The sequence below is a fragment of the Chelon labrosus genome (genome assembly GCF_963514085.1).
Source record: "Chelon labrosus genome assembly, chromosome: 19".
Classification (NCBI taxonomy): Eukaryota; Metazoa; Chordata; class Actinopteri; order Mugiliformes; family Mugilidae; genus Chelon; species Chelon labrosus.
In genome coordinates this window covers 19,132,741-19,154,352 of record NC_140352.1, presented here as the reverse complement: position 1 = coordinate 19,154,352, position 21,612 = coordinate 19,132,741, and the positions used below count along the sequence as shown (strand labels likewise).

The following is a 21,612-nucleotide window of genomic DNA, read 5'->3' as shown; positions in this document are numbered from 1 at the left end:
CATCAGGCAAGGCTGCTTATTGTATCACGTCTGCCTAACCCCTTTCAGCCAATGGCGACAGTGATTTAGTAGCCTGGAACGCAAGAGTGTGTGCATGAAATAGAGAAAGAGATCAGTTTGTCCACAGGAACACGCCTGCTTTCACCTTCAGGTGAACATCAATAACACATTTTGTCATCGAGGTATGTTTGCAATGGCAAAGGGGTGAAGGGAGTTCAACAGTGCTCTGCCACTCTCCTGGGAAAGGCCGCGGGGCAGCATTTCACAACCTGCCATCACTCGCTCCCGAAACGGCACCTTGCCACCAACCTTCAAAGCTGTTGCTGCCCTTTTTTTTTTAATGCGATTCATCGTTTACTAAACAGAGGTGCCATCAGAACGCGACGTTCACGCTGCTGCAGCGTTGGCAGAAGCGACAGATATACCGTTTGTTTGCGTAGTTTCAGTCACTTTGTAAAGTGTAATGAATGGGTGTGGTCCACTTCATTGAACAGTAGCAGAGCAACTGGCTTTTCGACACTCGCAAACAATGCTATAACTGACTGGATCTCTTAGGGATAGCAAATGCTGCAGTGTTATTCCATATTGATTACGTCAGAAGTTCAACCTATTTTTTGGTCTGGCCAATTTTGCACAGGCAAACGCGCGCTCAGACCCTCTGATGGGCCCCAGCCTGTTTGTAGAGAGAATTAGCCCGAGGCATGAGTCGCAGTGTACTGTACATCAGTTTGGTTTGACGCTAAATCCCCAAACAAGGGTTGGTGTACACTGCAAAGCTCACTTTGATGAACAAAGCAGGGCAGACAGAAAAGATCCAGGCAGTGTCATTGATTCATCAGGGCTTTGAAAAGGCAGCTGATTGCAGACATTGTGACAATAGGGCCGTAATCTCACTATCAATAATTACTTTCTCCCCCATGTCGCTCCTGATGGCTACACACAAACACACACACAAGCACACAGGGGTGGAGATCAAAACAGTTCAGGTTAAAGGGGGGGGGGGGGGTTCTACCCTCTAAAATATTCATAGCTTCTTCATTTAAATCAATTCGCCTCTACGGGGGCAGTCAAGCGTCAACTGTCAGAAATTGAGCCGGGCCTGTTGTAATCACTTCTTTACTTATCTCTACAGATGGCTTGCTCGCAATAGGCTCTGCATGGCTAGCTCACCAGCACATTGAGAGCTCTCTCTGTTTCTCTCTCTTTCCCTCTCCCCTTCCCGTCTCTCCACCCCGTCTCCATGTTTTATCCCCGCCCTCCCATAATGGAACGCACATAAATTCATCTGGCTATTGAACCGCGGACATTCATCACCCCAGAATTCATCTGCGAGGCATTTTCATTCCCAAAGTGTCTCCTTTCTCTCTCACACTTTATCTCCCTCTCCCTCTCTGTTTCCCATCTCCATGGTGGCATTCTCCACATGGCAAGCCTGAGCAGGGCAGTCAGTGTCACGATTAATCTTTAATGCTTGCCTGCCCTAATTTTTCCTCATACTTTACAAGATTTCCTGCCCTCCAACCCCCATTTTTAATTTTTTTTTTGTTTCGGCATCCGCTATATATAGAGTGATTACATGGAATGCTGCTTTGTTTCGTCAGTTGCGGAGGACCACTGCCTCTGCCTCTCCTGTGCCGTCAGCCACACTCTCTCTCTCTCTCTCTCTCAGGCCACTTGCTCCAGGCCAAAGGACTGCTGCTTCCACCAACACGCTCACCCCTGGTCAGTTTCCCTTCTGGGATCTGTGCTAACATCACATGAATGACAACGGTGTACACCTCAAGTAGTTCACACACACACACACAAGTACACACATGCCACACTGGAATGCCCTCCTATTTTGAGATTGGGACTGCCAAGAAAATAGGGTAGAGGTTAGTGTGCTAAAAATACAAGAGCCTGGCAGTACTGCCGGGGCAGAAAATAGCACCGTGTTGCTGCCGTCTCAGTCAGTGTTGTTAACCGAGGAGGAACAAGACAGAGCCCTGGCCTCCAGCTCGTGTTTGTCTGTAATGCATGAACAAAAGTTCTGATGAAGGTTCTGAATCACTCAGACTTAACCTTATTTATTATGTGCACACAATAACAAAGTCGCTCAGCTACAAGTATGCTTTTAATAAACCATTAGGCGTGCTAAGATAGAATTAAGTCTCAGTGTTTCACATGATCTCATAGTGGAGTCTGTTTTTTTTCTTTCTTGGCTTCTATAGTACCTGCTGTCTTTAACAGGCCTCCAGGGCACATATAGGGCAAGTCTGGAGGAAGACAAGACCTTTTTTTTATGTCCTGATTTATGGAAGCACTTTTCTAAAGTAACTTTAGATATCCATATTGTATATCATCCAGTCTTTGGTTCTCTGTCGTGTCGTCCCGGCTCAGGTCCTTCTCAGCCTGTCTCAATCTGGTCCCACTTGGTGACAGATCAGCTAGGGCTGTCTGGACACCACTCTTTTTCCCACAGCACCTCTGAATCATTTCATATTCATTATGTGTCTGGCTGCAGCCTGGCCTCTGACATTTGACTCTTAAAGACCCACCTGGGACCACGATGAAATAGACTGCCAACAGTGTGGTGGAGGTGGGAAGGAAGAGCGCGGTGCAGTATAGTGATGGATAGGACAGCGTGTTCGACTTGGAGGCAGACAGGCTCGGGTTACAGGCGCTTGTTCCCTGTAACCCTGTTTGTGATATGTTTGTGCAAATTGAGAGATGCCCTGTAGCCGAGCAGCTCTGAACATGTGTAGGTTAAGAGAGGTGAATGAGAAGAGGGCGAAACAACTGGATCCGGTGTGGCATGAATAGAACCACTGTGTTAAAAGGGAGGTATTCTGATATCAAGCAGCCCCTTCTTTTGAAAGAGACATTGTGTAACCTTTGCTGCGACCTGTAGTGTCTTATCTGAGCCATTGTTAGTGAAGTACCTTGGCTGAGAGGGAGATAGTTGCTTGGCAGACATCATGGTAATTAAGTGGTCATGTCACATGTTGAGGAGCTTTTTTTTGTTGTGGGAAAAATAAATGTGTCACAGCCCTGCGTGCTGCTCGTTTCCCACGTAGTAACCATGAGTTCTTGCAGGGCAGGATTCCATTATCCGAGCCGTTTTCTCTGTCAAGTTTAATAAAAAATAGAGCAGGTGAGCAACCGGTGTGCGTGGTGGGGGTTTGGGAGAGGAGAGCGCAATAGGAAAAACACAACGCACGCACAATGTTGTTATGAGATCATGGCGGGGTGAATTAGACCCTGGCGGGCCGCCATAGTATTAACATTGTATGGGAAACACTGGATGATGTCTATGCCCAGAGACAACGCTATGGGAAAGAAACCGAAATGAAGACTTCAAGATGACATGTGCCCTCCTTTCTGGATGAAACTAGACGCATAGATGTCTCAGTCTGTTCCTCATTCTTAGTCATCTTTTTTCAAAAGCCCTGCCAGCCTGAATGTTTCTTCAGTTTGGAGAAGGGGGTGTGCTCATAGGGAAATATGCAACCATGCAGCACTTAGAGCGGAGAGGGCACATTCTGTTATTCCGTGAGAATTTTAACAGCAACCTGAAGAAAGCTTATTTTTTTTTATGGTTGACTAAAAGGTAAAGGAAAGGAAAAGGAGAGAGAAGAAAGGAATCTGTTCTCTGGGTTTGCTCTGGGATCCGATAGAAATGTCTGAATAATTTCACTTTTGTGTTCGTGCTTTGTTTTGCCCAAAGTCCAAGAAATGATCATAGCTCTTTACCACTTACACCCTTTTGTATGGTGCTCCAAATGATATCTGATCAAAGAGAGGTCTACTCTGGGCTACGTCTACGAGCTGTTTGACAGATCGGCTTTACCCCCTTCTCCTGCGTCGGAGCTGACTAATGGAAAAGGTGACAACAGTTTGAACCGGAGTTGTCAAGTGGCACAGCGTGGCGCTTCGTTGCAACTGGTAACTTTGCTTGTGGCGCTGCTCTTCAGTGCCAGCGCCTCACCGTGACACCCTGCTTTGGTCTGCTTTGCCCTCGCGCCATACGTGGGAAACCTTTGCACAGCGTTGCTGCCACTGTTGCGCTTCCACAATAGAGCTGGATTATTGTGTCTGTGCTGTCAGCACCTCTCAGCTAAAAGAAAATGAGAGGGAGGTAAAGAGAGAGAAGAGGGAGAGAGAGAGATCTCGGCACGAAGGAGGGGGGGGGGGGGGCTCCCGGAGAGTTGGCATTTTCAAACAATAATCTCTGTGGAGCCTTTCAGGGGGTTTTATGTCATTTTTGGCCTGTGGATTTTTGCCCTTTTCTCCATTTGAACAAAAAGCAGCGGAAAGAGAATAGGGAGGAACAGAACGAGGAAATCAGGGATGAAACGGAAAGACAGAGAGAGCGAGAGAAACAGGGAGAGCCCTGGCTCAGTGACTGATATTATTAGTGTACTAGTGCGACTGATGGAGACTTGGACTGCATCCAGTGGCTGCCAACAGGCTAGTGTTGGCAAATTGAGTCCAGTACAGAATGACCTATATCCCCGCCCTATTTAACACAGTACAGCATTAGTCTTTATCTTTCCCATCTCTTTATCCATTCTTACCTATTCGTTTTTTGGTCTCGATTAGTTAAAGAGAACCCTTGAGTGGCCTCGTTTTTTAGAGCTTTTAATGTGTGTGGCCCAGTTTTAACTGTTCAATTTCAGGTTTCTCGTGGCTGAGACGGCTTTAGAGATGTTAAATAGATAGGGCAGAAGGATAGCCAAGATTGAAAGAAAAGGGGAAAAAAAAGCCAACTAGTGCTTTGCGTGCAGTCTGCATGGTTGCCCAAATTCGCACCTTCTGGCTACAGGCAATAGTGGCAACACTAACCCCCCTCCTCTCAGCTGTGAATTATAGATTGGGTGTAAAGCAGCGATTAGGCGCACGCACCTACACACATGTCCCTCTGCTGTAGTGGTGACCAGCTAGGCTCCCCTCTGCGCTGAGAGAGGCCTTTCCTGGCTGCTCATAAACGTCTAGCATACGGTGCTGCTCCCTGTCCTTCCCACCCTTGCTCATCTTCCCCACACCGCTCACCTCTAATCAACCTCCAAAGCTACGTACGTCCTGAAGCTAGCTAGCAAGAGAAGAAATCTGCTCTCGCACATATGCTTGCTAAAGCCTTTCATGGCTGTAATCCCCAACACCGAGAAGAAGTGCATGGGAATCTCGGTCAGCTGACTTTAAAGAGAGAGAGGACGGCAAGGAGGAGCTATTGCAAGGTTGAAGTCTAACAACCCCACCCCTTTCCCTTCCTAAAGCCTGCTGGGATTCTCCTTGGGCTTGACATAGGCAACCCCACCTGCCCTCACTGCTCAGCGGGAAGCTCCATCATAGGCTTCCCCTGAGCTGGCCTACTTGGGACTGTTTGATCTCATTGTGGATGAAGCAAACTTGCCCAGTGGCTGGCAGGCAGAGAGAACTCCTTGATGCTTAGGGTTGAGGAGGTGGAGCAGGCTTCAGTGGAGAGGCTTAATAACTGTATTAACATCGGTGGCTCCCCCAGGATGCACGCCTACACAGCAGAAGCGGGGGGGGGGGGGGGGTTCGCTCTAAAGCTGCCTTCTCTCACTTTCAATGCACTGGTCCATTTTTCAGCTCAGTTGAATATATATTTCAAATTTATAAACCAAAACCACAAACTAAACGCTGTCTATCGTTTTTGCTTTTCTTTTTTCTCTTTTACTTGGCACTCTTAACACTTGTTTCACTCTTGCGGGACAGTTTCTCTCTGAATATGTTCTCATCAATAATTTCTACTCTTTAGATCTGATTGTTGCTCTGCTGTTATTGACCGATATTTGTCGTGTTGTCTCTCTAGATGTCTCTCTCGTCGCACTTAAAAAGTAGCCTCACAGACGCGCGTTGTTAAAGTCAAATTGGAATCGAACGTGCCGTTCCCTTTCCTCACCTGTGTGCGCCGCTGCTCACGACGGCCCCCCTTCATCCCATGAATTATACATCGAAAACTGCTGAATAATTGATGGTCCCCACTTAGCTTAATGGACAGAGTTAACTGGGAGCGGCGTGCGTTCCTATTGCGGTGGAAGTGGGTTGCAACAAACAGGACCCGGTCACCCCCTAGGGTCGTAATGAGGCCCAGGTCACAAGGCAGAGAGACACAGCAGTCGGCAGAGGCCAGCTGGGGTTAACTGGACCCCAGAGGGAAAGAGAACAGGGGGGAGAAGTGGAAGCATTAACACCAGTCTCACCTGAGGGCTCGGCTCAGGTTACTTCCACTCATTGTTTTTGACAGTTGCGCTTATTCGCGTGTGTGTAGCCAGTGAGCACTGTCAGCGTTAAGCATGCAAATGTACAGTACATATTGTATTTTTCCACTAAACCTTTGCATCAAGGACTTCTTTCCCATTTATTGCTCCTTTGTACACACAGTATTGTGTAAACTACTAATAGCCGTGAGCGATGGGCAGACCAACGTTTTAAAAGTTCAGATGTAGTGATAAATGATAACCACTACATGAGATGTTTGTAGATCTGGGTGTTCTTTATAAAGGCTACTTCCGTGTAAAAGCTGACCCATACCCATAAACACCAATTGTATTTAAAGAACCCCTTTTTTTTGAGTGACACTTCTTTCAAATTTCAACATTGTCTCGCTAAAACCAGTCCACTGACTGGTGGGCAGCTATATCACAGGAAATGGTGTGTGTTTTGTGTGTGTGTGTGTCGTGATCAAATGGCTCCCCCCAGGCTACATTGAAAGGTCAGGGATCCATGCAGGAAATTAGTGTCTGCCGAGGCACAGACAGCACGCTCGCAGAGAGAAAGAGAGAGAGAGAGAGAGAGAGAGAAGGCAAAAGCACAACCCATGCCCGCGGAAGCTAAACATGTCCTTCATTAAATTCAAGTAACATCCCACTGCACTCCCTTGATGATTTTGACTGCTCTCATCAGCCATTTGTCCTAAGCACAGGGCGAGCTTAATGTCCCAGCGCTATTGACAAGCACGTCTGTGTTTTTATTTAGTATTTTTTGCATTAGTGCTGACACTAAAGACAGATGAGTCTGCCTCTTCCCGCCCACCAGTTCACCCCTCGCTCTGCCCAAATCTTCCACTAAGGAGCCCCCCGACGCCACACATCAGAAATCTGAATCAAATGTGTGTCATCACTCATCATTAGCTTGAGCAGGGGAGCAGCGCAGCATAGAGGGAAGGGCATTTAAAGCTGTCGCTGCGGTCTTTTGGTCGAGTTAGACACATTGTTTTATGTAAGGAATGTCCAGTCAAGTCCATTTCAGATATTAATCTGTAGAAAGATAAATGGTGACAAGGCAGAGGGATGGTTTTGATAGATTCTGTCTCACTAACTTGTTTTTCTCTGGCCATTGTGATATGTCAGCTGTCTCCTAAGGGTCTTTAGGACACTTTAACCCTGTTGCTGACCTAGTAACCCCTCAGGCCCCGGCACCATTGAGCTCCTTAACAGACTAGTGACAGGATAATGGCACGCTCGCTGGATCCTCTTGTCCACACCCTTGGAAATACCTCGATGTGCATCCACAATAATACCCTTTCAACTCAAAACTTGACTTTCAGCTAATTTATGAAGGGAACCATTGACAGTCTGTTTCTCATGTACAGTAAAGGAATGCACACCAGCCTGCCGAGGCTTGAAGGCAGAGGTAAATTACAAGTGCGTTTAACTATAAGCCCTAACTCATGTTGACGAGCACGTGAAGTGACAAACCTGAAGACTTTCTGGATTTTTGAGAGAAAAGCCCCGGCGAGGAGGCACATTATTTAGCATCACTGAACACACACACTCTCCTCCGCCGAGTCACGCACATGCTGCACTCGCGACCTCGCCCCGACTTCGACTGTCGCGCTCGCACTCTGAAGTTGAGAAGATCAAACCCTCGTAATCTATTCCCCTGTGACTGACTATTGTGTTATCCACAGAGAGAGAGAGAGAGGGAGCTAGATGAGGAGGAGAAAGGCAGAACATGGGTCGAAAGAGGGAGTTTAACATGACAAAGCCTGTCCCTAGTGATCCTCTCTTTTCTCCCCACATCCTCGTGATCCTCTTCTCTTTCTTTCTTCTCCCTTGATCCCTTGTTTCCCTTTTTTTTTTTTTTTTCCACCTCCTATTGGCCTCTCAGAGTCCACTTCAGCCCTCTAATGCAAATAGCCCTTTGCTCCCTCCGTATTTATGACCCGCTTCCTTCACTGTCGAATATGCGCTTAAGAACAGAGGGCCTTGAATGCTGCCAGTCACATTGGATTAGTGAGTGTCAATGGGCAGATAACCTCTCTGTTAGAGTGAGTGAAGAGCAAACACTTGAGCATGAGCATTCATGAAGCTCTCTTGGCCTTCAAACACTGAGAGGCACTGTGTGTGGCACTCAGCCCGATAAAGATGAATAGGCTCTGGTTAATGTGTAAGGATGTAATTTCAGCTGTGGCAGAAAACCCCATTAATGAAAGGCACTTTCCTCTGTTTCTTCACCTGTGATTGTTTTTAAATGCGGAGGGCAGAAATGTGCTCATGATCACCCACGCTAACTTAAATAATCTGTCCTAAATACTTCAACAGTAATGTTCTCAAATGACTTCCCCTCTCCATTTTTATATCTTTCCCAGCACCTGTCTTTTCATGATTACTTTGAGGTCATAGGAATATTTTCAGGCCTCTAACCCTTCGACTCCTTATTACTGGTCGCTTGTAATGTCATTGACCTCGGATTTTACGGGAAGAGTGGGAATTGAAGCTTTTTTGGCTGTTGCACTCCTTCTAAGTGGCTCTGGAAAGAGGAGCGCCGGCCAGACGAGTAAACGTTAACCTTCAAGGCTTTTGTGAGACCTCACAGTGAGTGTGTGGATTCAGTGGCCCAGGTTTAGTATTGCCTTGGCACCTTCTTGGCTCCTGGTGTGCGTGAGTGCAGTTTGCCATTGCTGGAGGTAAAAGCACGCGCGCGAGTCACCCACTCACACACAATTCTATAATTAACAGATGCAGGCACTCCGTAAAAGAGATGCTTAATGTTTCATGAAGCCATTTTCACAGTCAGAGCGGTAACAGTTTGCTAAAGGCTGTGGTTTCACGTGTGTGTGTGTGTGTATGTGTGTGTTTGTTCATGTTATGATCCTAAGATGACCTTGATCTTAAATTATCAGGTATCACAGCTGTACGTTACTTCACTTTGAGACCGTTGACAAAGGGAGGTGGTTCCACTTTGTCCATTTCTTCCTTTGAACAGTGTGTCGAGGAGCAAACATGCCAGCACGGACAGTTTTTTTTTTATTTCGTTGCGTGCTCTTGAAATGTTTGTCTTTCGTGTCACAGTCTCTCATCTCATCTTTCTCCTCAGGTGCTCTCCACCGCTTTCTATCTTTATCCGCCGCTGTTTCTCTCGCAGCCAGTCTCTTCCTCCTCCCCACTCTCTGGCCTTCTGTCTGTCTTTTAATGTAGGTCAGCCACGATACCCAGCTGATAGGATGTGGCCGCTGAGTGTGTGTGATCAGATGGGGATAAATAACATGTTCGGTGACCGATCCAATATGGCCAAACATTGCCTTCATTTATCGTGTATTGTGAGTGTAATCTTAGGTCTTCATCTCTCCTACATATAATAATAATAATAATAATAATAATAATAATAAAATACCTGAACACATGCACAGTCTTACGCTCCATGTATTCACGGGGTGTTCATGCATAGTGCGCCATGTGCACTGGCATCCTGTAGTCGGCACGGGCTGCCTTTTGCCCCCTTGCACCCACCACCATGTTCCACACCATCAGCTCATGCCAAACATTTCCATTCACCCTGGGGCAAGTGCCAACACACATAGCCCCACTGTCAGTCAGCGGGCATGGACAGCTGCTGGGTCGAGTTACACCGTGTTACTCGTGGTTGCAGGGGAGCGCTGTTACCAGGGATCTCATGGTTCTCTCTAGAAAGGTAGCTTTCGATTTCACCATATGCATTGGTATTTGTGTGGCGTCGAGATTTATGAGATATATTGCTGTCATAGATGTACTGTGCATTCGTTCAGTATTCGTGTCTGGAGACTCATATCTATCTGTACCACAATATATCAGCATCAGCACGCATCAGCTACTACGCTTAACATGAAGTCTCTGCTTAAAGTCGAGCTCTGCAGACCTCACCTTTGCCATCTGCTCGGTCTCCATTTGCCCCTCCCCCCACGCGCCACACATGTTCTCCGTTCTTTCTCCATTTGCCAGGGAAGCGGTGATAGGAAAACCTGGTGTGTTGTTATTTCAGAGGCCTGGCAGCGAAGAGAGGGAAGTTGTCTTGGGCCCCTTGCAGAAGGACTTTGGAACATGGTGGGGGCTGCTGCGTTGATAAAAACCAGGCCTGACCTAGACAAGAACATGCTGATGTTCACACGCACAGCCTCTTCACACACACATAGAAGATATTACACAACGTGCAGTAATTCAGGCAGAGGCACGCTTTTATTTATTTTTTTGTTGCTTACGTTCCCTTAAAACAAACAGGAAAATGCTTGTCACATATTCACACGTATGCATGCAAACGACCCTCAGCTTCACCTAAAGATGCCATAAATTACTGAACACAACCTGGTGTTTTCCCCGCTTCTGGTCCAAGACAAACACCACCATTTCCTGGTGTTGAGGACGGATCGTCATAACAGGCGAGCAAGACTCCTTGCTCTGCGCTGCCTTGCCCTTCGGCCTCTGCCCAGGACCTCATTTATCACTCGCGCATGTGTGTTTTTCTTGCCGTAACACTCTAGATGGGTGAGTTATGTGGCTCCAATTTGGAGCGCTATCCATCAAAAAGTGGTCTATGAGTCACGTTGGACTTCAAACATGGTGCACTATACAAACTCAAGCTGGCACAGCAAATTGCGCATTCGCTGGAAAATTCCCGTATCTGCAATGGTTGCTAAACAACACGCTGTCATTTCTCTGAAACGTAGACCATGCGGTACTCCCTTACGTGGAAGCCATGTGTCATTTGCAAAATGAGTTCAAGATATGTTTGATCTATTTCCTTCTTTCATTTACGCTAAGAGCATCCTCATGCTCTTATACGTCAATCAAATATTTACAATTATATATCCTGCTCTGGTGTTTTTTATCCAACAGTGGGAATATGTTGTCATTATTTTGCATGGAAAGTTCGGAGATCCATAAATAAACACCTTGAATTCATCTCATTCCAACTCTTTTTCTCTCTCCCTACTGAGAGAGTAGACCGAGACCGACATGCAGCAAACTTAGGTGGAGCATAACCAGGCAGGTGGATGTCAGTGGGAGTTGAATAACCTTCTAAATTAACCAACTTCAAAATCAAGAGCCAACCTAGATTTATTTCACCTCATATCCTATCCATATCCTGCATCCTGCGTACACTGTCTGACTTCTTGCTGGTTGTGGCTGACATGATGAAGTTGATGCTTGTAAATGCATACGAGTCCATTTTAGAAAAACCTACACTTGCAAAACAAATGCTGATAAGCACCGAGATAATTGTTGACCCCAGTTTAGCTAAATGATCGTTACTTATATTGTTGAAATTTCAATTGGCGAAGAGGCTCTGATGGATCCAGGTATGGACAGAGAACTTACTATAACTGCCTTGCATAGAATACGGTTATAGAGAGGAAAATGTGACAGGTAGGAATACATGGGAGATGAAGGTAGCTTTTAAGTGTTGAGTGGTGAGGAAAGGCTGGTTTTAGTTACAGTGAATAAGGGAGATGTGAGGCTTGATGTCTGCTCTCCTGCCCCATGTTAACTTCCACCGGCACTCCTTCCTCTATTTATGTGTGTGTGTGTGTGTGTGTGTGTTTTCACTTATGCTTGCCTGCTATGCCATCAGATTTCCTCCCCCTCTTCCCTCTAATAACTGTTCACACTCCTCTGTTTGAACACAAACACACCCCACTGCTGCTCTGCTTACAGCTGTCAGTCCGTGCGCGCATGCTGATGCCGTGTGCCCGCCCCCATCCCGACTCATATCGAGATGGCGTGTGCGTCGTTGCTGTCAGTAATCAGTGTGAAGGCTGGGAATGAAAACCCCATCCATTTTCAGCCGAGAGCTGTTACGACTCTTTGTTGGAGAATGGCAGGATTTCCCTGTAAGCAAGGAAATGGTCCCATTTCCCCATTCAGTAATTGAAGAGTGCTGACAAAGCAGTCCTCTATGTGTATATCATTTTCCCTTACTGGAGTGATGCCCTTGCTCACTTGTTGGCTTGTTTCACTGCACATAAAAGCTCTTGAGTGGCCGCCTGTCGTCTTGTGGACATGGATGATACACCGGCCTACAACTCCCAGGGTTTTGCAAGGCGTCCTCTATCCCTGGGGCTTTTCCATTGCCCATCCCACTTCATTATTTTAAGCAGACTTCAAAGCAAGCCTTAATGCAGCAGCCTGTGGCATGGTGGTCTGTCTGATGTCTCTTCTCCTGCACACTCACTGTATAGAAAGACAAATGGACCTCTCTCTATATGTTCTTCCATATACTTTACACGTGGCGAGCATTCGAGTGTGCGTCAATCTGTGCACATGTGTCCAGATAACCTAATGGAAGCCAGGGAACACAATGCTCCCTGACTGAGTAGAATTCAACAAAGTGGAAGATTCTGTCAAAGCCCTCCATCTCTTTCTCCATCCCTTCTGTCTTCATTTTCTCCAGTTCTCTTTGCCACAGTCCAGCCATCCAGTTAGCCAACCATCCAGCCTGCTAATGCAGTTAGCTTCCCCCTAATGATGGTGAAATCTCATTAATATGCTTCACAGCTGGGCCCAGTAACCAGTGGGGATGAAGGTAATCGAATCTCAGGGGACTAACCCAGAGCTGAACCTCAAGAACTGCTCTGCAGCACTGGGGCTGAGGCAGCCCAGTGTCTGGAGGCTTGATAATAGCCAGTGGGCTTGTGTCAGTGTGTGTCTCCCGGTTTGGATGGCTTTGAAGTGCTGATGTTAGCCAGGCTATCTGGATGTCAGTGTTCCAGCTCGGGATAGTTCATCATCAGAATAGATTTCATTTAAGTCCAGTGCATATTTGTCTATTTAAGTCTAGTCATGCGGTAATTGCTTATGGAGGACGTGGTTGCAAAGGTTTGGCTTCGCTCTAAGTGCACTTGTGGCTCATGATGTATGCAAAGTGAATTTGAAGAGCGGCATTACAGACCACTCACACTTGAACTTAATTAAATCAATGATGCTTTGGCTCTGAGTTAGAGAACAGCACACTACATTAAGCTATTAAGACATCTGGGGGCTGCGTACACACATACTTACATACACAGTGTTTATAATACTTGTCTGGGAATCAAAGGAAAGTAAATTAAATCTAGGGCCTTTGGCATGCTGGTCAATTTATGGCCATCTCACTCACTTTTCATTCCAGTGACAAAAAATAACTCAAAAAATAAAAAATAACTATTATTCTTTCGTGTTTAAAACTTTCCACTGTTGGCTCATTTTCCTTTATTTTCAGGTGCGGTCAAAGGTAACACAGACACTGCTTTATTTTTTAATCTGGACATCTGCTGTTTCCACACAGTGCAGTGTCAGGTTTGTTTTTGCTGCTAACACCTGACGGTCTGTGCTGTTTTTTTCCTGCTGCAGGCCGAGACTGGTCTGACAGCATGCCAGGCTGCAGGGTTTAATTCATCCTTGTGTGTTGTTAACAACAACTGCTCTGACCATATGGTTTGTGTTTCGCCTCCCCTCTAAAGAAATGTTATCAGTAACTCCTCTTGGCTTTTTTTGTTGTTAAAAATTATTTTGGGGGTCTCTGTTTCCTGTGCCTGCATCCGCGAGCAGAGTGTGGTCTTACTGTCTATTCAGTGCGGCTCTTTCTTGGATAAAGGAATGATATTCTAGCTGTAGCTCAAGTATTAGTTACCGTGGCGACTTTGCAGGCTCTGGAGGGGCTCTGGCCTGGAAACGTTGCCAGACACACAAATTACCGATGTTAGTATGTTGCAAGGATTCAGAGAGAAAGTCTCCAGGCAAGCGTGAGTCAGTTCTTCCAGTGTTTGTGCGAATGATTTTTTGTGGATCACACAATAGGCAGGCTTGTATGATGGTTGGTGTTGATCAGAGCTTGGATGCGGGCTGGTGTTGAATAATGCCTGGGTGAGGGCTGCTGAAGGGCTAAGTAGCTCTGTCCTCTCTGCCGAGCCTCTCTGCCTCTCTGTCCACAGGCCTGCCATTGTTTTGCTCCATGCCTCAGCTTGACAAGGCTCCAGAAGCCAGCCATTGTATTTAATTACAGTCGCCAGCCCCCTCACAGACTCTTGTCCTTGTGTCCCAGATTTCCATGGGTGCTCTCATTAAGAGAGTGTACATTCTGTGTATGTGTGTGTGTTTGTGTTCAGTCGATGGGGCTATTTTTAATGGCTGGAGGAAAGCCCTCAGCCTGCCTCAATGCAGGCATAAATGCAAGTTTTATGTTTGTGCGTGTGGGTGGCACATCTGTGTGTCTGTGCGCTTCTAATGAAAGCAGCTTTAATGTGGATGAATGGCTCTGTGGTCACCCCAATAATGCAGGGCCGTAATCAGTCCGCATCAAGAGAGGCAGAGGAGCAGAGGAGCGCAGGAAACTGTGAATGATTTTTTGTTAATGAGAAAATATGTCATGTTATGTAAGGGCTGCTCTATTTACGTTTAATTTGGTTGACATGAGTATGGTGACTGCATGGGCCACTGGCATGGGCAAAGATGGCTCATAATGACGCCAATAAAATGGCATTAAGCAGCAAGGGCAGAATGTCTCCCTGCCCATTACCCGTCCTTCTTCTCAAGCTCGTTCTGACTGAATCCTTTGTCTAAAACCACCTCCCATTTTACCTCCTAAAACAGTTAATTAATGACATTTCTATACAGTATTAGTAACGTAATGCAGGCTTTCTTTCAGTCCGTGTGTGCACCATTTTTTATCGCTTCATCTGGTTTGTATTTTTATCTTTGCTTATTGCTCAAACATATCATAGTTCTCTGTCTCTCCCACGTCTGTGTTGTTTCCCAGATTTCCTCCGTAATCATCTAAAAAGTGCTGGATTTCTCTGCAGCTGACTCCAGGCTGCATACCTTATAAATATTGTACTTTCTTCTTCTCAAAATACTGAAAGCTGTTTCTGTTTCATGCCATCTTTCGCCCTGTAACTCACGTGTACTCATTTATTCCAAGAGCTTTAAAGGTAGCTGTTGCTGTGAAAGTGGTATAAGATATCTCGGCCTCATAAATGACATGTCTCACTATCCCAGGCCTGATTAGGTGTCACTGGTAGGTGTTGCAATCTGAGCTTTATCGCTGTTTAGCTTAACTGTTGCAGTCACCTGAACCCCAGTTGGACACGCAATATGTTTTCCTGACAGCATAGATAAAAGGCAGGCTTTGGAGAGGTTAGACTGTGGTGTACAGTGATTGTGTCTGTTATTTTTCCAGTAAGCCTTCAGCATATGTTGTCACCAGGTTGGCTTATTTTGGTTGTTCTGAATATAATCTACCCCTGCGCCATTTGCTGCATGTACACGAGGCCTTACAAGCTGAGACGCAACACACACGTGAGCTTTACAGTGTCTGTGTTCGAGGCAGAAAGGCTCCATCCTCGCTTTTTATGGCCCGGTGTATTTACTGTTGTGTCCAATGCGAGCATTGTGTTTGTCTGAGGTGCTGTCATGTGTGTTCTTAGCTATGCTTCAGTTCAGCTGAACTGGCTCCCCTCCCTTTGATAAATATAGGTGGCTTTCACTATTTACACACAAGCACTGAGGTGCAGGTAGTTCCTGAGCTGCTTGCCAATAATCTTAATCACTCTTGCGTTGAGCTGATGAGGAACGTGGAGAAATCCGGCCTAAAAAGATGCGCACGAGGCGTGAGAATCACCAGAAGGCCTATAACGTGATGATGTTATTAAGATTTTTAAACGTTTTGTGGTATGCCGAGTATATAATATTTATTGTGATAAATTGCCGCTTTCGACAGTAAACCATGTCCCCGTGAGATGATCTTGTTTTTAGTGTTGCCAGATTTTTCTATTTTCATACGACACTCCTCGCAAATCCCAGTGGTTATATCCACCTGCTTTTAAAAATAAAAATATTCATATGCTTGATTTAAATACAGATGCGCTTTTCTGATTTCTGATAAACTCTCCCGAAACAAACTCAACAGCACCATCTAGTGGAGTGAAAAATCTGCCGACGTTATTATTAGAGTACCAAAAGGTTCGATCTGTAATTTATTTAATTGGAAAAATGGAAATGTATCGATACAACATGTACTATAACTAGAGACCACTATGGTTGATGCATTTAGCTAATGTTCTTGAGTGATACATAGAAGAACAGCTCACAACTAGAACATATGCTAGTTCATGTCCGCTCAATCATTCGTAAACGGAGATTATACACATGTTTGACCAGCCATAGGTCACACGTTGAAGATCCGCGCTGTGTGTTTTTATATTTTATTAAAGAGGCGTGTTTTGTAACTCCCAGGATATTGAGGTCAAAGTCCAATACATATTACATGAAGGCTGTTCATTTCCCTATAATCCCTGGCCACTTTGTTTACCATGTGGAAGCGCACACAGTGTTGCTATCATATAAAGTGCTCATACGTAGTTTGGTTTGTCATTACTGGATCAAGATGGAGTGGATTTGATTACTGGTGCGATACTGAAGAAGTGAAAAGAAAAAAAAAAGAAAGGTGGAGAGAGGTAAACGAGTTACAAAGCCCTTCTGTCCTGCTTGGTCAGAATCAGTCTGCAGTGTTTGTTTCTCTTGACTGGTACAGTGGATGATTTATGCTGTTAATATTTTGAAGCATTCATACTTGCACAACAGATAAAAGAATAACTGGAGGTCTTGTATCGGAGGAGAAGACCTGTCTTTGAACCCTACTAGCACTGCTGGCCCTTGATATAACACACATACATAGAGACATAATTTTAGATGCAAATAATGCCACAGAAGAGGAATTCATTGGTGCTTTGATGATCCCTGATGATTTCCAGTGGCTGATCTGAAAAAAATTATCGGGGAGTTTTCTTTTTTTTTTTTTGTTTTTTTTCCAAACACATTGCTAGAAATTGAGCAAGTCCCCCTTCTGGTGATTTGTATTGGCTGTTTTCCACAGTATGTCTGTCTGCACTGAGATCTGTGCGTGAGTGTACACATGAGATTACGTGTTTATCCCACTCGTATCGATTAATGCTGAATGTCTGTCAGTGCTCCGTCTGATAGTGTTCACTAACCCCCTCTTGTTTGCTCTTTCCTCTCCGCAGCGATAGAGACCCAGAGTACCAGCTCTGAGGAGATAGTGCCAAGCCCGCCCTCGCCTCCCCCGCCGCCCCGCGTCTACAAGCCCTGCTTTGTGTGCCAGGACAAGTCCTCAGGGTACCACTATGGTGTCAGCGCCTGTGAGGGCTGCAAGGTGAGACTCCCGGCCTTCCTCTGAATCTGCCAAGCAAGCAAGATGTTCATCAATCTTATAACCTTCACGGGGTTTGGAGTGGAATCAAAAATACACACATTTTCACGGGCTCGGATGACGAAATAGTCGCGTCATTTTTAGTATTTCCAGCCCTGGTGGGGGTTTTCCACGTTTGATGCTGGAATTTGAGGTCGGAAATTAGTCAGAATGTGGAGAATCATTCACTGATACTCGATGAGTTATTTAACCACCAACTTGGACAGATTACCTCTTTCAACACTCACACTTGGACATGGTGTAAACGAGATAACAGACATGATGGACGTGCCTCTTTTCGTGCACAGTATGCAAAATCTCTTTTTTTTTTCTTTTTGAATATTGTTGTCGTCGCATCATCTTTGCTGACGTGTCCTCGCGGGTCATATGTTATCAATGCAGACGTGTTGCTCAGGTGCTGAAGAGGCTCCCTTCTTCTCCGTTATCAGGCCAGAGTTGTTGCGTGCATGCACATAAGTTCTGCCCCTCGTGTGCACACAGACCTCTTTATCTCACTGTTCCCAAGGAGAGGAGCCATAGTTGTGTAAGCTCGGAGGATAGTGATGAGGAGGAGGAGGGATCTGTGGGATCGAATGTAGGTTACTGCCAGACCTGAATGTTATATCTCCACTTTTTTTTTTTTTTTTAATTATTATTTTATGTTTAGACAGTCATGCAGTTTTAATTTAGGGCCTCGCAAGTTGTCAAGAGTATGTAAATCTTCCCTTCGGGGTTTTCTTGTGACACACTGAGAGGAGGACGGGAGTCATTTGGATGCGCTCATGGTGACAGGTGCTGGTTAGACCCTCTGACTTTTCAACTGTGCTGCGGTCTGTGCCTTCCCATATGTGCACGGATGAAAGTGGGATAGAGTAGATTAAAAAAAACATACTGTAATAGCTGGTAAAATGCAGAAATGATTCAAAGATGGGAGAGAGTGCAAAAAGGGAGATACTGGGAGTGAGGGAGCAGACCGTGCTCCGGGAGGCCTGAACAGGCTCATGCATAGAAAGAGAGAGAAAGGAGCTGGTATGGTTGGAGGGGCAGCAGATTAGGCGTACGCGGGGTACAGGGGCCACAGCTGAACTCATTGACACCAAAGGAAAGATGGTCAGAGCCCCAGAGCAACAGGGGGAAGGGAATGTTTGTGAAGAATGCACAAAGGGAGGAGAGCATAGCAAAGCGAGGAGTGTGCCACACACATATACACATGTAACCTCTTAACAAACCCTCTGAGTGATCCATCAAGGGGCAAACAAACTGCTGTTTACTGTGCTGCTTTACACAAATTCAAGGCAAAAATACTCCAGGTTTGATGGTTCTATCCTGTCGAGTTAGGAGTCGTGGCATTTGTGATTGTTGCTTCAATACAACTTTATTTTACACTCTTTAATACAAACCCTGGCAATGAAAATAACTCCTAGCTGCAGCCCTGATTCAGGCATAAACAGCATCAGTATGTCGGTGTTTACAAAGAGAATGTAGTATGTTGTTTATAAACTAGTGTTTCAAAGCACAGTTTAATGTTTCAGTACTGTTTAGCACATGTAGGACATTTAGCCATGAGAAAACCTGCAAGCTTCAATGTTTATGAAGTTATCTTGTGCCGTGCTCCAGCTAGAAGTGCACTGTTTCTTGTAGATTGTCCAGTTTTTATGCAGTATGATCCATCTCGGCCTCTCTCAAGGCCGGCAGTGAGATGTAAACGACCGTACGGATCGTGACTGTAGCCCTGTTTGTGGTGGATGGTAGCAATTTTCCTGAGGTGTTCGCATGTACTAAGCACTGACTTGGATCGCGAAAAGCTGTGCAGCAACTCTGCGGCTATTTGAAGTCTTAATCTTTTTTTAATGTTTTCATTTTAAACGGCTCCCCATTGTCTTATAGGCACTGATTAAATGGGATTATAAGTAATAGGATAATAAATCATAGCGCCTGGAAGTGTGTGTGTCTAGAGGTATGGCCGTCCTGTGGTGAGAGTCAGTGTTAAATATACCTCAGGCCGCCTCATGTAGAAACAGTTGTAGAGCAGAACGAAAGTTGTCACCTAAGTTTCGGCAAACTGGCTGTTAATTGTTGATGCGGGCCAGAGTGAAAATGTGATCAGCCGTCTATTCTAATCTTTAGTATCCGAGTTAAAACTAGATATCGTGAAGCAGGTTTGTGTACGTCTTTAAATGAGGCTGTAATAATTAAATAACTGCAGCGTTAAAGCGGTCACATTCTCGGGTTTATTTCTATTTAGAACGACACACACAACCTGACACTTGCTAATGTTAGATGAACACACGGGGCGGGCAAATGACAAAGCTGTAGACGTGAGTAATCTCTGCTTAGTGGTTAGCAACGTGTTCTCTCTCTGACAGCGCAGAAATTGGGTGAAAGTGCTTGGGGCTTGTACACTGGGGAGGCAGTTGATAATTCATTCACCATCCAGCACATATGAATAGTATGTGAAACAATAACTTTATATATAGGTTTTCTCTTCTTAAAGCAACCAGCCCTCTCAGATGACTATAATTTGTTTCCTGTGTGATGGCTGAGGTTGGCTGGATTGTTAACCAGAGACAATAGGTGCATATTGACTGCCTGTACTGAATCAATAATCAGATATATTACTGTAGAGGGAGCACTGTTAGTTTTAGGCAGCTGTTAGTTTTTAAACCAGCAGTGATCACAGGCTTGAATTCAGGACATTAAGTGTTGATAAGACAAGCAACACCATCACACTGGTTCCAGATGAGATCCTTATTATGTTAAACAGTAGAACTAAAACAAAAGTTTGTCTTGCCCAGCTCTGTACTCCAATCTATCAAAGTCCCAATAACACAACTATTCAAGTATTATTATAATCATCAGGAATGTTGGCTAAAGCGACAAAAATATCCCTAGTTCCACAATCAGCTGCTAGAGCCGGCTGCCTGCCCCCTCAATAGCTGCAGTGCTAATTTGAAAAATTCAGGATGCCTGCTCTGCATCTCCGACTTCAGAGAAGATGACTTGGCATGGCGTGCTTAATAATTCAACACTACAGGCATGTGAACGTATATGATGTCTCATCTGAGACTGGGGTAAGTTGAGGGTTAGCAGCGTCGGCTTCGCTGCAGCGTGCCAAACTACAAAGGCGTTTCCTGGGGGCTGCAGTGAACTGAGGAAACTGAAGGGGGATGTGGAGCTCTGCTACTTGGAGACAGCTCATTCGTTTGTTGTTTAACTTTTACCGCCTGCACATACTTACTAGGATTGCACTTCTTTCCCCCTGAAGATATTAACACTTAAACATTAAAAATGCATGCCCACCCCCTCATGTTTATGTTTTTGTCTTGGAGGCATGGAGTGCAGAGCAGCAATCCCTCTTCGACGGGAAGTAGCGACCACATTTTCAAAACGCCCAACCGCTGCTTCGCGCATGAATGTCCCCTATTTGCTGTGTTTTTCAGATGACAGTCTGACCAAGCACACTGTATGCCTTTATTAATGTGGCAGAGGCTGCTTAGTAATAGAGGCAGGGTCACAGGCACACACACATTCACACATGCACGGACGCAGTAGGAGGCTGGGAATGCACTCTTAATCTGGGCACAGTGTGAAAGTCACGTAAGAGAGGATTCCTGTGCTTCCCTGTGAACTCACAAACCCCAGGCTCCCCCTGTTTCCCCCTTAATGAAGCATTTCCTCACACACATGCAAAGCAGAATGCACTCGTAAACACACAGTAGGTAGACAGCTGTGCATGTATCAGCACATAATGCATGCGATCACAAATGTACTGTGAGCGTCCTTCCCGTGTCTCTCTCCCTCTCGCTCTTGGTGCAGCTCTCATCTCCTCTGAACACTGCAGGGTGGCTGACAGGCCCGCTGAGGGCTCTTGTCGCCGGCTGGATTAAGCGGTGATACAAAAAGAGGCTTAAGGGCCGAGGGAAGCGATGACTCCTAAAAGAAGGAGAAGGGGGGAAGGGCAGGAACCAATGAGTGGGCACGAGCCAGCAGTGACAGCCAATCAGGTGGTGCTGTGGGAGGGCACTTGAGCCTCATGGTGTCAGGACGGAATGGGTCAATCCCTTGGTGACACTGGGGTCAGGGTTGGGACACCGTTGGATCAAAGAGGACATGATACAAGCACACACAAAGAGCACTGACTTATTTCTCAGCATCAGCAGCTAGAATTAA

At 45.7% G+C, this 21,612-nt stretch overlaps 1 protein-coding gene across 4 annotated transcripts in view; it reads left to right on the top strand.

Annotated features, from left to right (window-relative positions):
• Positions 1 to 21,612, top strand: part of raraa (retinoic acid receptor, alpha a) — a 137,091-nt gene that overhangs the window by 105,700 nt on the left and 9,779 nt on the right. For all 4 annotated transcript variants that reach the window (XM_084568152.1, XM_084568153.1, XM_084568151.1 and 1 more), the window contains one exon: positions 17,258 to 17,406. In XM_084568152.1, the coding sequence (XP_084424278.1) occupies positions 17,258 to 17,406 (149 nt within the window). The remainder of the gene's footprint in view (positions 1 to 17,257; positions 17,407 to 21,612) is intronic.